The 11,805-nt window shown below is 50.7% G+C and overlaps 1 protein-coding gene across 2 annotated transcripts in view; it reads right to left on the bottom strand.

Moving 5' to 3' along the window:
• Positions 1 to 11,805, bottom strand: part of LOC130583650 (sodium/calcium exchanger 1) — a 93,719-nt gene that overhangs the window by 1,390 nt on the left and 80,524 nt on the right. Inside the window, exons 3-10 of one of the 2 annotated variants that reach the window (XM_057383154.1) lie at positions 9,455 to 9,561; positions 7,391 to 7,411; positions 6,661 to 6,678; positions 6,537 to 6,551; positions 5,918 to 5,986; positions 5,182 to 5,312; positions 4,474 to 4,573; positions 1,473 to 1,748 (exon numbers count right to left, since the gene is read on the bottom strand). In XM_057383154.1, coding sequence (XP_057239137.1) covers positions 1,473 to 1,748; positions 4,474 to 4,573; positions 5,182 to 5,312; positions 5,918 to 5,986; positions 6,537 to 6,551; positions 6,661 to 6,678; positions 7,391 to 7,411; positions 9,455 to 9,561 — 737 coding nt within the window. Of the gene's footprint in view, positions 1 to 1,472; positions 1,749 to 4,473; positions 4,574 to 5,181; positions 5,313 to 5,917; positions 5,987 to 6,536; positions 6,552 to 6,660; positions 6,679 to 7,390; positions 7,412 to 9,050; positions 9,155 to 9,454; positions 9,562 to 11,805 lie in introns of both variants that reach the window. The other variant, XM_057383153.1, reaches the window with a different exon arrangement.

Raw genomic sequence — 11,805 nt, 5'->3', positions numbered from 1 at the left:
TTTTCTTTTCACTTTCCTCTCTGTGGAAAAGTTTGTCTCCAGGACCCGGGTGGGGAAAAGAGAGAGGGAGAGGTTTGCTGGAACTTGGGAGTGTTTTGYTCCCATTAAATTCATTCAAACCACTACAGATGTCTCAAGGTTCTTCAAAGAAGAGGCAGTGCTACACTGTGTAGGCCTTGTTCACTCTCAAAAAGAACTTGAGARCTTGGAAAAGCTTTGTGGAGTGGTTTGTATCTATCCTACAGGTGCCCTGAAATTTTTTTATTTGTGTTTCTGAGTTTGCTTTAATGGTGTTTCTCCAGCACCTGTCGCCACCCTGAAGTCCAGTGTGTTGTGCAGACCCTGACACTTTGGTCAGCCAGTGGTCATCCTCCATCMCTTGGGAAGAAAAACCACGCTGGGTGTGTGCTGCCAGCTTTAACACCAGTGATAAAACCTGGCTGGCCTTTTAAATGGAAATCCCTGTGCCAGGCAGGCCAGCACGAGGCTGCTCTGCTCCACAGGGAAGTGCTGATTTCACATCCAAACCCGCTCTGGATCTGCAGGGCGAAGGGAGAGCGGCAGGGATTAACCCCTGGGTTTGTCCAGGTGAGCTAAAAGTGGGAAGATGAGTCCTGAATGTATCTGCACTCCCAGATCAACTCAGGCACAGCCCCAAGTGGCTCAGGGAAAAATAAAAAAACAGGTCATATTTGATGTTTTTTGATTCTACAGAACTGGGAAAGTCCCTGCCAGGGTTGATTTCTCTGCCCATCTCCTGGAAAGCAGATATGGTACAGACAACACAGCATGGCCTGGGAGACAACTGAAACAAGAAAAGCCCAGTGTATTCTAAAAAAGCACTCCATCAACACCACCTTTTGTCAGGGAAAGCAGGAGGGATGGTTTTCACTRTCAGGGGTGTGAAGAAGCCCTGCAAACCTTCTGCCTAAAGCCACAAGTGTAAAAAATGCTCCTTCTTCTGTTCCTCGCCCCAGATCTCTTCTTCCCTTTGGCACCGCTGCTACTTCTTTTTGCCTTGGGCAGCATTAGGACAATTCCAGGGTTTTTGAGCACCTGAGTGTTGATAGTGGAAGTTTGAAGGTGGTGAGGGGTGCATGGGGTGGCTGAATGGGGTCACAGCCCCTTGCCCAGGCACCAGGCTCTGCCTGGGAGAAGGTGAGAGGAAGACACGGGGATTTCTCCCACAAGCTGACATGGGAATCYCTGAAAGTGGATTTCTGTCCACAGAAACAGACACTTCCCAGCTTTTTCAATGGGAAAGTCCTTGAAATAATCCCCACAGGACTGATTCCACACCCTGGTTCTGTCCTTCCAGCCCACCCGAGACCAAAAACCCATTTCCACGCGTATCTSAAATCTGTGYTTYGGGGTCCTGCAGAGCACAGMTTTCCCCACCCAAMCCCAAACCCAACCCCAACCCCAACCTGGGTGAAGATGGACCTTCAGACCGACCCCATGGCTGTCCCTACCTGGCACCGATGTCCCCAGGGCGACGAAGACGACGGCGGTGACCGAGTCCTTGAGGCCGATGGTGCAGCCGAAGTGTGACGCCAGGTCGCCGATGAAGGCGGTCAGGAGGCCGATCATCAGGATGGACACCACGAAGCAAGCCCAGCCGTTCCAGTAGTCTGTCGGGGGCACGAAGGCGAAAAGGACCTTCCAGAAGACGGTCAGAAAGTGCATCACGTAGTCGAAGCAGGAGGGCAGCTTCTCCTCCCCACATTCATCGTCGTCGTCGTCTTCCCCTGGAGAAAAACCAGCAGCACCTGGTTAGATTGGCTCATCCTGGGCATTGTGCGTCCTGCAGCCCCCAAAATGCTGTGCCTCGTGATTTGGGCCCTAGAATTTCCAAATATCTTCATTTCTGGGTGATCTCAGAGTGGCTCAGAGGCCTTTTCTTGCTCCTATTCCTTTGTTTAACAAAACACAACCTGCACTTCAGGAAATGCAGAGCCTCGTGCCAGCACCTCTGCCTGAATTTAACCATCAGGTGCTTTTTGGGACTCAGCCCCTGCTCAAGAGTTCTTTCTCCAGAAGATTTGGGAAATAACCACCCTCGTGCTGGCTGGGGCAGCAGAACCCACCAAGAGCAACTCCTGCCTCATGGAGGCTCCCCCAAAAAAGGCCCTTTGGAGCTGCTTCCAGCTGCTTTCCAAAAATACCTGCAGCTGGTTTTGATGGTTGCTGAGCTGCTCTGGTGCTTCACCTTACCTTTTCTGCAAAATGGGATCCACTGATGGATTTTCACAGCCCTAAAACCTCGCTGGTCACTCACTGCTGGCTGTCCTTCCCTGCTGCATCTCCCTGCCCCTTCTCATGCTTCCATTGCACTTTGTTTGGTGATTTTCCACATCTTTTGATGATTTTTTTTTTACCCCACCAAGCATGTGGACCACCAGGTCTCATCCTGCATGGCTCTTGGAAGAAGCCCTTTCCCAACAGGAAGAAAATCCGAGCTCTAGAGCTTCACCCTCACTATGGCAAAACCAGTAGCTAATATTCAGTGTTAATATTTTGGCAGATATAAATATTTATTCCTGTTGTGAAGGTAAGGAACAGTTTTCCAGCCTGGAAAACGTTGGCCTGCGTTTTTCCTCAGCATGCAAAGGCTGCTAGAGGCAGGACACCCCGTGCTGTAATTTTGCAGCAGGTATTTGGATCCTCTGCCAAGCTGGGGGTGGCATCAGGACCGAAATCTTTGTGGAGATGATGAGACAGACTGAAAAATGAACACGAATGCCACTGTCACAGCACTCATCCAGATCTGTCCATCATTTTGTTAARCAGCCATGATGTCTCTCTTCTGAGRAGGTGCCCAGATCCTGCAGAGGGGACGCAAAACATGCATAGGGGTCCATCCAGAAACAGGCCTGCAAGCCCCAGAATGTTTCTGCTGAGGAAGATTCTTGGTAGCTTTTGGATGCAGACTAAAGGAGCTGTGAGTGACAGGCTCTGGAATGGCACAGCCAAGTGTGGCACAGACACGCTGCACAGACCTCACCCCCATGAAACCTCAGCTGCTCACTGGGTGGGAAATGGGGTTTAATGTTTTTTTTCTCAGCCAGGGTGTCACATTTTGAAGGGGTGATGGGTGATTTTCACCTGATATCCACGGTGAGCTCTGGGGGAAAAACTCAAACCCAACCTCCAGGGTCTGAAGCATTTTAACTTGTGTGGCACCGAGCTTGAGGAGCTAAAGCCAAACTAGTGATCCACCGCTGCAAGGGGCAGCTCATGCCCACCAAAACACATCCCATTAATTAAATACTTGTTAATCATCTGTTAGCACTGATCAGKGCTGTGAATTCCAGACATGGAGGGAACGGGGTTCCACGTAACCGCGGTCTCTGCGTGCGTCACCGAGACGGGACCCAACCAACCATCAGCCACTCTCTCCGTTTTAATTGGGATGCAATTAAATAATCGGTTCTGGCATAGATTAGTTTACCCACATTAGCTACAAAACCTGCAGCGAGGATTGTCTGGCACGATAAGTTCATGCTGGATCCGAAATAATGGGAGGCTCTTGCCTGGAGGCTCTGAGAGGAGGGATCACAATTTGAGGAGAAAGCTGCTGTACAACGTCCTGCCCTCCTTTCCAGAGGCACAGGGCGAGCGCTGCTGCCATCATTTTTAATTATTTGTGCTGGGCAGAGGTCACCTCGTCCAGCAGAGCTCCAGGTAGGGAGCTGAGCGCTCCCCTGTGTGTTTCAGTGCCCAGCTAGCCAAGATGAGATGTAATTGCCTTCTCCAGTGATTTAGTTTTAGTGATTGAGGTATGGATTTTGCTTAGGGGGCTGTACGTGAAGTTTTTTTATTTTAAATAAATTTTGGGGTTTTTTTACAATAATTTAAATTATTAACAATTAGTTTTTATTTTGTATATAATATATAGTATATGGGTAAAATTTGTTCTTCTTTTGTTCCCCTTCTCATTTCTTTTATGTTCTTTTCCCGTATCTGGGGATATGGAAAAAAYGAGAAGAGGAGCAAGAGAAGAACAAAATTTACCCATATACCATGGTATTTCACATAGTATGTGAAATAAAAAAAACCTAATTATTAATTATTTAAATKATTATAAAAAATAAAATTTCTTTRGAATGAGTGGCATTGTGTGCAGCCTCCTGGGCAGATGTCTYAATCAGGGGTTGCAATAAATTTCASGGCYRATTTYGGCTCAGGCTTTGTCACCCTTGTYCTCAGCAGAGGTTCAGGGGGAGCTGGGGACAGGGACAGTGTCATTCCTGCAGCTCTGCATTCCCCCATGGGTGGCTTTTCCCCCCGCTCCGTCTGGTGCCAGCCGAGGCGCTGCTCCGAAGGGTTCCCACACGCGCCACGAGGGCTCCAACCYGCTGCCTTGTTTGTGCTGGAAATAACTCTGCCACCTGCTCTGCCTCCTGCTGCTCCTCTGCAGCCCGAATTGGTGACGGAGCCGAGGAGCGATGGCGATGGAAATTCCGAACTCACCCGCGCTGACGGTGATGGCCTCGATGAACTGCTCCCTCCAGCTGTTGGTGCCAACCACCAGGGCCAGGTTYGTCTTCTTAATGAGCTTGTCCACCGTGTTCTGTGGATGGAGAGGCGGAGCAGGGAATGAGGGCCTGGAGAAACTGGGCTAAAACCCGCCAGAGCCGCTGCTTATAGCTGTGGGTTTGTGGAACAAGCTTRGATTTTAAGCTCAAGAGCCCCAGCAGCAAACTCAAATGTAAGCACTTGCTTCACTGTTTAAAAAGACTTTTTTAAATCTGCTCATGGATGGGAGCTTGAACCATCCCAGAGCCACAGMAAGGGTGGCCTGTTATATTTTTTATATTACAGAAAAATGGGAAAGATAAGGAAATGGCTGTTTTTCAGCTCTTGGCCTGGCACAGGCGTTCAGGGCGGCTRAGCTGCACAATGATCACTTGCATTTGGGGTATCAGCCCTCTGCACTGGGACTGCCAGGCTTGGGGCTCACTCCAGGCTGCCTGTGAGCAGGATCAGTGTGCAGAATCCACTGTGAGGACAGGATTATGCTTCAAAGCAGCCTGCAGCAATCGGGATCCCTGTGAGTGATTCCATTCCCTGCCTCGCTTGGCTCCGACACTCTCAACATGTCCCTCCCAACACAAACCCAAAATGAGTGTCCCCAGCCAGTGGGGGAAGAAAACCAGGGACAGATGGTGTGGACAGTACCTTGAACTCGTAGGATTCCTCGATGATGATCTCGAGTTTGGTGTGCTCCCCCAGGACYGGGCGCCCCATCTCCGCGATCCGACGCTCCTCCTCCTCCTTGCTGGTCAGGGGCTGCTTCTCCTCGCTCTCCTCTGCAAAGCAAAGAGCCCGTGGGTGAACCAGGCCCAGCTGGTCACTCTGGATCCGCTTTCCTGGCAGAGGGGGAGGTCAGGGAATCTCAGGGTGAGAGACAGAACAGCGAGAAGGAGCTCATGGAGCGACAGACAGGACAGTTTTATGAAATGCCAGTGAGAGGTCTGCAGCTCAGAGGAGGATCTCAGGAGGATCCAGCTCATGAGGATCCAAACTCAGGATCCAAACTCAGGAGGATCCAGCTCATCCTGGGGCTGGGGAACAGCTTTTTGCTCGGTGATGCTGTCTGTCCCACAGGGATGCTGGGAAGGGGAATGATCCATCCCTGAGGCTGCTCCATTTCCCAGCACTGAGGCGTGGGCAGRGCAATTCCTCAAGCCAGCTACAACATGAGAGCACTGCCAGGGCTGAGGTGCACAGGAATTCCTGGCTCTGCAGCCTCTGGGGCATGGGGACTGCAGGCAGMGTGGCCTTTGTCACCGTCCCTCGTGCAGAGCACACTGAGCTCCCTTCCARYRCCCCTGAGGGACGGACAGAAGGACRTKGGGGCTAAAAAGGAYGAGTTAATCTGTCAGTCCGWGYGGGACTGACACACTGCAGGTACCTGGGATGGAGACCACGGAGCAAGGAAGAGGATGATCTCTAGCCTGGACCTTCCTGAAGACGGGTTTGCCTATTGAGGGGATCAGCAGGAGGTCAGTGGGGACACCGATGGCACCGTGCACGCCRTCCCCGTGCTGTTAGTGCACTCCACTCCGGTGTCACACGGGGTTAGTGCTGCTCCCTTGGTGCCACAGAGTCAAGGGAAAGCCCTTTTCCTGCTGCTGGCCAAAGGGACCCACCTGGGAGCCACAGCCTCCTAAGCCTGGATTACATTTCCAGGGCTCCCTGCAAGGTGTGGGACCCAGGAAATTCTCGTCCTGCACTGCTYAGCCCAGTGAGGGAGGCTTGGCTGGCTCAGGGCACACGAGCCAGGGGATGTGGGCTGCACCTCCTGCACCTCCTGGGAGGTGAGGACAGAGCCCTGGAGGGCACGACTGGATCAAGTGGAGAAGCCCATCCTGCTCTGAGAGATGGAGCGGGGTGGCTTGTCCCCTCTGGAGGGTGACAGGTCACCCTCCCCGGGGTGGGGTTAGGTGTGTGGGGCAGGCAGAGCACTCTGTGAGAGGACACGGCGTTAACGGGACCGGCTGGGGTGGGGATAAGGCTCAGAGCCTTCTTACCATTCCAGAGTTTCCCTTCAGGACACAACAAAAGCAAAGAGGAAACCAAGAGGAAAGAGCGGGGTGAGAATATGGCCATCAAGGGAAAGGAATGAGGGGACAGGGGAGGAGTAGAAATCCATACCTGTGATGGTGAAGCCGCCTGGATGGAACCGAAAATGAGAAAAAGAGAGAGAGAGAGAGAGAGAGAGAATAAATGAGGATTAGCATTGGAATATCGACACGGACACGGTGGTGCTTCCCTGCCCCACTGTGGACACGGGGGCTGCTCCCCAACACACACCCCAGGGATCTGTGGGGACACCTGAGCACAGGATTTTCAACCCACATCTGCCACCCCTCAGTGTCCAACATCTGCTGTGGGAGGGGTAAAACCAACACAAGTCTGCCCCAGGGCTTTGGGGAACAAGGGCAGCTCTGCTTCCCTCCCCATCTGCCCCATCCTGGAAGTGGCCAGCAAGGAAATTCAGGGGCTGGTGAGGCTCTAGGCCACCCCAAGACTGGAGAAAAAGTTTGTGCTGCCTCTTCCTGTCCTGTCACAACCATCCCTAAGTGGCCAGGAAATCCTGTTTCTGCCAGGGAATTTAATTTGCAGGGCACAGGTTTGTATCTCGGGCAGGTTTGTTCTGTCACCACCCCCTAAAAATTCTCCTTGCACCCCTTGTTAATATTGGTGACTTTGGGGCTTTACTCCAAAAAGATGGGGTATTAAGCACATGAGCTTACTCAAACAGTGCTGACCACCCTAAAAGAGAATGCTGTGAGCAAAAAATAAGGTCAAGCAACATCGAGCGTCTTCCAAAAAACACGCAAAAACCGGAAAAAATGGGAAGGAGAAATGAATGCGCGCTTACCAAGCTCATTCAACAACAGGGCTGTGAAGGAGACAGAGACAAACACAGAAGAAGAAAAGTAAATGAATAATGAAATCAAAAGGGATATCCACAGAAAGACACCAGATCCCAGGGCAGAGGTTTCAGATCTGTAAAGCTGCAGGATACCGTTAGCGTTGAGAGAAAGACACTTAAAAATAAAGGAATGGAAATGTTTTGGGGGATTGTGGATGTAAAATGAAACAAAAAAAAACCACTGCAAACACATGGGGTGGKTATGGCATTAAGAGACACACTCCCAAAAATTCATTTTCCCCCTTTGAATTGCAGGTGCAAGATCTTCCATTGGTCTCGGAGGCAGCTCTGCCCCGGGGAGGGGACACAAAATGTCCCAAATGCAGCAGCTTCTGGCTTTGACCTCCTCCTGATGGGSAGCAATGGCTCCGGCTGCAGCTGCACTTTTGGCACAGACTGTGACAGAAGGAAAGTCTGGGGCAAGGCTTGGCTCTGGKATCTTCTTGTGCAACGTTTTAGGTCTCCAAAATGAAGGAAAAAGCCTCTCAGTGCCCTGGTGGATCTTGGGTCCTGATTTCAGTGGTGCCCTCGTCTCTCTGAGCACACTGCTCCTSCTTCTTGTACAAAACCAGGTACAAAGGAACGAGTTTAAATGAAAAATTGCATGGCCAGAGCAGCAAATAGCTGCTTTAAGCAGTCCTTTATAGTTTTATCTTCCAAGCTAGTGAGTTTGCAAAGCTGAGCTTCTCTGAGGTTTCCTCAGTTACCTTTGTGACCAGAAAGATTTGAAGTTTATTTCCTTTTCCTTTTTACTTTTAGTTAAAAAATTTCAGCTGCGACCACAATTCTTAACCCCATTGAGGGCCCTTTCTGCTCTGATCGAACAATTACAGCCCCATGCCTGCTGCAGGGAGAGCTGATGGATGCCCCAGGGACCAAAAAACAGCTCCAGAGCAGACAGACCAATCTTCTGCAAGGGCTTTAATGATGGTTCATATCTTAAATAACTCTAAAAGTGCTTCTTGCCCAGCCACCASGAGTGTGCAGAACCAGCTGTTGCCATTAATCCTCACTCAGTTTTCTAGCAGGAAAAAAAAAATGCACAGGGAAACAGGTGAACTCTGTCTTTTTGGGGAGTTTAGCGCTCGGTTTAGAACTGTGATGAAAGAGGAAATTGTTTTTATTATTCCTGYGAGAAGCTATTATCCAATGCAGAGCCATGAAACTTCATTTGGGCATAACCTGATTTACCTAAAGTGATTGCCTCTCATGGCATCACCTACTCGGGCTGTGATTTTGGTCTATTTTCAGCCCCTAGTGCCGGTGTAAAAAGGCTAAAATTGCTGCTCTGGCCACGAATTTTGTTTCAGCAGAGTTGTATTTTTTTACCAATAAAAATGGGATGTTGTCCTGGATTGAATCAGGGTGCAGCAGGGCAGCACTCCCAAAACCTCTCAGTGGGCTCCTGATCGGAGGGTGGGACAGAATCCTCTCCAAACCAAAGAGGAAAGGCAAACAGAGCAAAAAGGTGCAGCGGCCAAGCTTCGAAGGAGGGAGGGCAAAAGGGCCAGGAGGCCGAAGGGGCGAGGAGAAAAGGAGTGTGAGAGTCGGGAGACACAGAGAAAGCGGCAGCGTCTGAGAGCCCGCCTGGTTCGTGCTCTCACACCTTTCACTCCTCGTCGTAGCCACACCGGGTCCCCGAGCACAAGGAAGAAACTGCACTCTTTCTCATACTCCTCCCGGTCAAGCACCCTAAGGGTAATGAATTTCCTGTGGGAACACAAGACAGAGGCAAACACATGATTGGCACGCTCACATGCGGGTCACGACCGCCCGGGCGGCTGCTGCGGTGACAGAGATGCTGGGGACAGGGAAAAATGGGCTTCACATCCCCCCCTGAGCGTGTGGGGAAAGGCAGGAAAATCCTCCTGTGCGAGGATGAGGAGCAGCATCGCTCCTGCCCTTCTCCACAGGCGCCGGGGATGCGAGCTCGGTGCTGCAGGTTTCCAAAAATGAGTGAGGCAGACAGGGACACACGGGCTGGGCTCGGCCCCGGAGCACTCCCCCCACCTTTCTTCTCACTCATCTCCACCAGCCGGGGCTCCCCGATCTCTAGGTAGAAGGTCTTGTTTTTCTCATACTCCTCATCATCTATCACCTTGATCGATACCGTTTTGCTGGAACAGAGAAGAAGAAATAGAGGTTCAAGAGTAAGGGGGGAAAAGGGAGGAGGGGGAACGGGGAGAAGAACAGGAGAAGGAGAGGAAGGGAGAGGAGGAAGGCAGGAAGAGCAGGAGGAGGGGGMTGTGGACAGAAAACAGGTTTTGGTGGCACAGGCTGGAGGGACAGCACAGCCAAAAGCAAAGGGGCTGACRGGCCAAGCTTGCCTCAGGATGGACCACCAGGATGACCACGGTGGCAACCTGCAGGTGCCACCCATCCTGGGAACGACACAGCCTGGGCCACCCTCCCCAGAGGGGTCTGGGTGTGACATTTTCCCTTGCCAAAAACCCACGGTACACAACAGCCCCTTGCACACCTTGCACCTCCCCAGGCTCRGCAGATTCATGAACATCGTGATCAGTGCTCAGTTTGGGCTCTGGAGGCTCTGATTTACGAGCTTGAAAGGGATGTTGGAGTCAGGGCTTTTTCCAGGAAGGGAATGTAAAGGAAAAATGGCTTTTCTGGTCAGGGCAGGGTGAYAGGAAACTTCACTGATGTGAGATTTTACTCTTTAAATTTCTTTTTACAAGCAGCACATCCCTTCCCAAGCTTTCGAGGTTTAGTCCTCTCCTGCTGGAGAGCCAAGCAGCAATTCCCTCTCACATGACCCCGGGATGCTGAATTTGTCCCTGGAGCATCCCTGGGACAGATCCAAAGGCAGAGTCAGCGCTCAGAGCACGGCCACAAACACAGAAACTGAAAACCTTCAAGGAGGACTGTGGCCACCAGGAGATTCACTCCTCGAGCCACCAAGYAAAGTCAAAAATGCTCTTCCAGGGGGAAAAAAATCAGCACAGAAATTTTTCAGCTATTTCCAGGAACCACAGAGATGCATCTGCTTGCCAGGAGATGAACAAACCCAGGGTGCAAATGTGGGGTGCGGGTCCTGTGCTACCACGTCCTTCCTACAGCACAAATTCCATGCAAAGACAAGACATGAGGAGAAATCCAGAAATCCCTGGAGCTCTGCTCCCTGTGAGGACAGGACCTCCTCCTGCCTCTCATCTCCATCCAGACAAAAATGAGAAGGAGCAACAGCACAAACCAAAAAGCTGAAGCAGTGACTGCAGCCCTGCTCTTGCTGCTGTTTGTTCTTACCCGAACCAGCTCCTGCTCCCTGCCCAATCCTGTCTGCCCTGTCCTCTGGAGGAACATTTCTGGCCTCATCCCCATCTCCCCTGCATTTCCCACAAGCTCCCAGCCCAGGCTGAAGCAGCCCTGAGGAKGTTCTGCCKCTCCTGGCAGCTCCCAGCGCCGAGMACCCATGAGGATGGAAGAAATCCACGCTCCAGGGGAGTGGAGCTGAGGCCAGGCTGCTGTAATTTCTGCCTCCCTCCCCTCCCTGCACATCTGCACAGCCACCCAGASCCCCTCTGTTAAGCTGACAAGGATTTGGCAGCAGAGCCAACGTTTTTACTCGTTCAGGGTAAACACCTCGAGCGCTCGAGGAGCAGCCAGGATGATTTCTCGTGCTGTTTGCCGTGAGTCAGGAGAGCATTAAGTTTGCCCTTCATGCTTTTAATGAAACCATTTACTCAAGAGCTGTGGAAAGTGTAACAATGCAGCGCTGTGTAATTGTATTTTATAATGAATATCCGTAATAATTTGTTCGGTTTGTAATTATTGCTGCAATAGGTTTGTACATATTAAAAATGGTTACCGAGCAGGCAGCTGATCTTGCTTTGCCTTGATGAGTTAGGGGAAATTATCACGTATTAAAAAAACTAATGAAGGATATAAAAATGCTCTCAGTTAAGCTTTCAGAGAGAACCTGATAGAATTACCAGAATGGCACGGTTTCAGAAGCATTGCTAACGAAATCAATAATTTTCCTGACAACTCCCATTAAAATGTACACTGCATCCTGGCCTCATGCAGGAAAAAAAAACCACCCTCAGGAAAGTAAATTAAGAGAGGGGCCTCTTTAAATTCTGAGGGCAGCAGAGGCATCAGGACATTAAACTTCCTATGGGTGTGCTCTGGCTTGGTGCCAATTAAAAGATAAATTTTTGATGGACAGATGCAACACCAACAGGATTTCACCGAATAAAGCAGAATAATGGGGCTTGAAGTGCCACTGCCAGGAGGTGGTGGTGTTATGCAGTTTTCCAAGTGATCATTTTAGGATGTGAACAAGTGCCCTGCATTGGGCAGACTCTGCTGCTGTTTCTGCTGAAAAAAAAAAAAAAAAAAAAAAA

The sequence above is a fragment of the Malurus melanocephalus genome, unplaced genomic scaffold, assembly GCF_030028575.1.
Source record: "Malurus melanocephalus ecotype Western Australia unplaced genomic scaffold, MMel_1.1 scaffold_611, whole genome shotgun sequence".
Lineage (NCBI taxonomy): Eukaryota > Metazoa > Chordata > Aves > Passeriformes > Maluridae > Malurus > Malurus melanocephalus.
The sequence above is the reverse complement of the archived record's forward strand: the minus strand, read 5'-3'. Positions and strand labels throughout refer to the sequence as shown.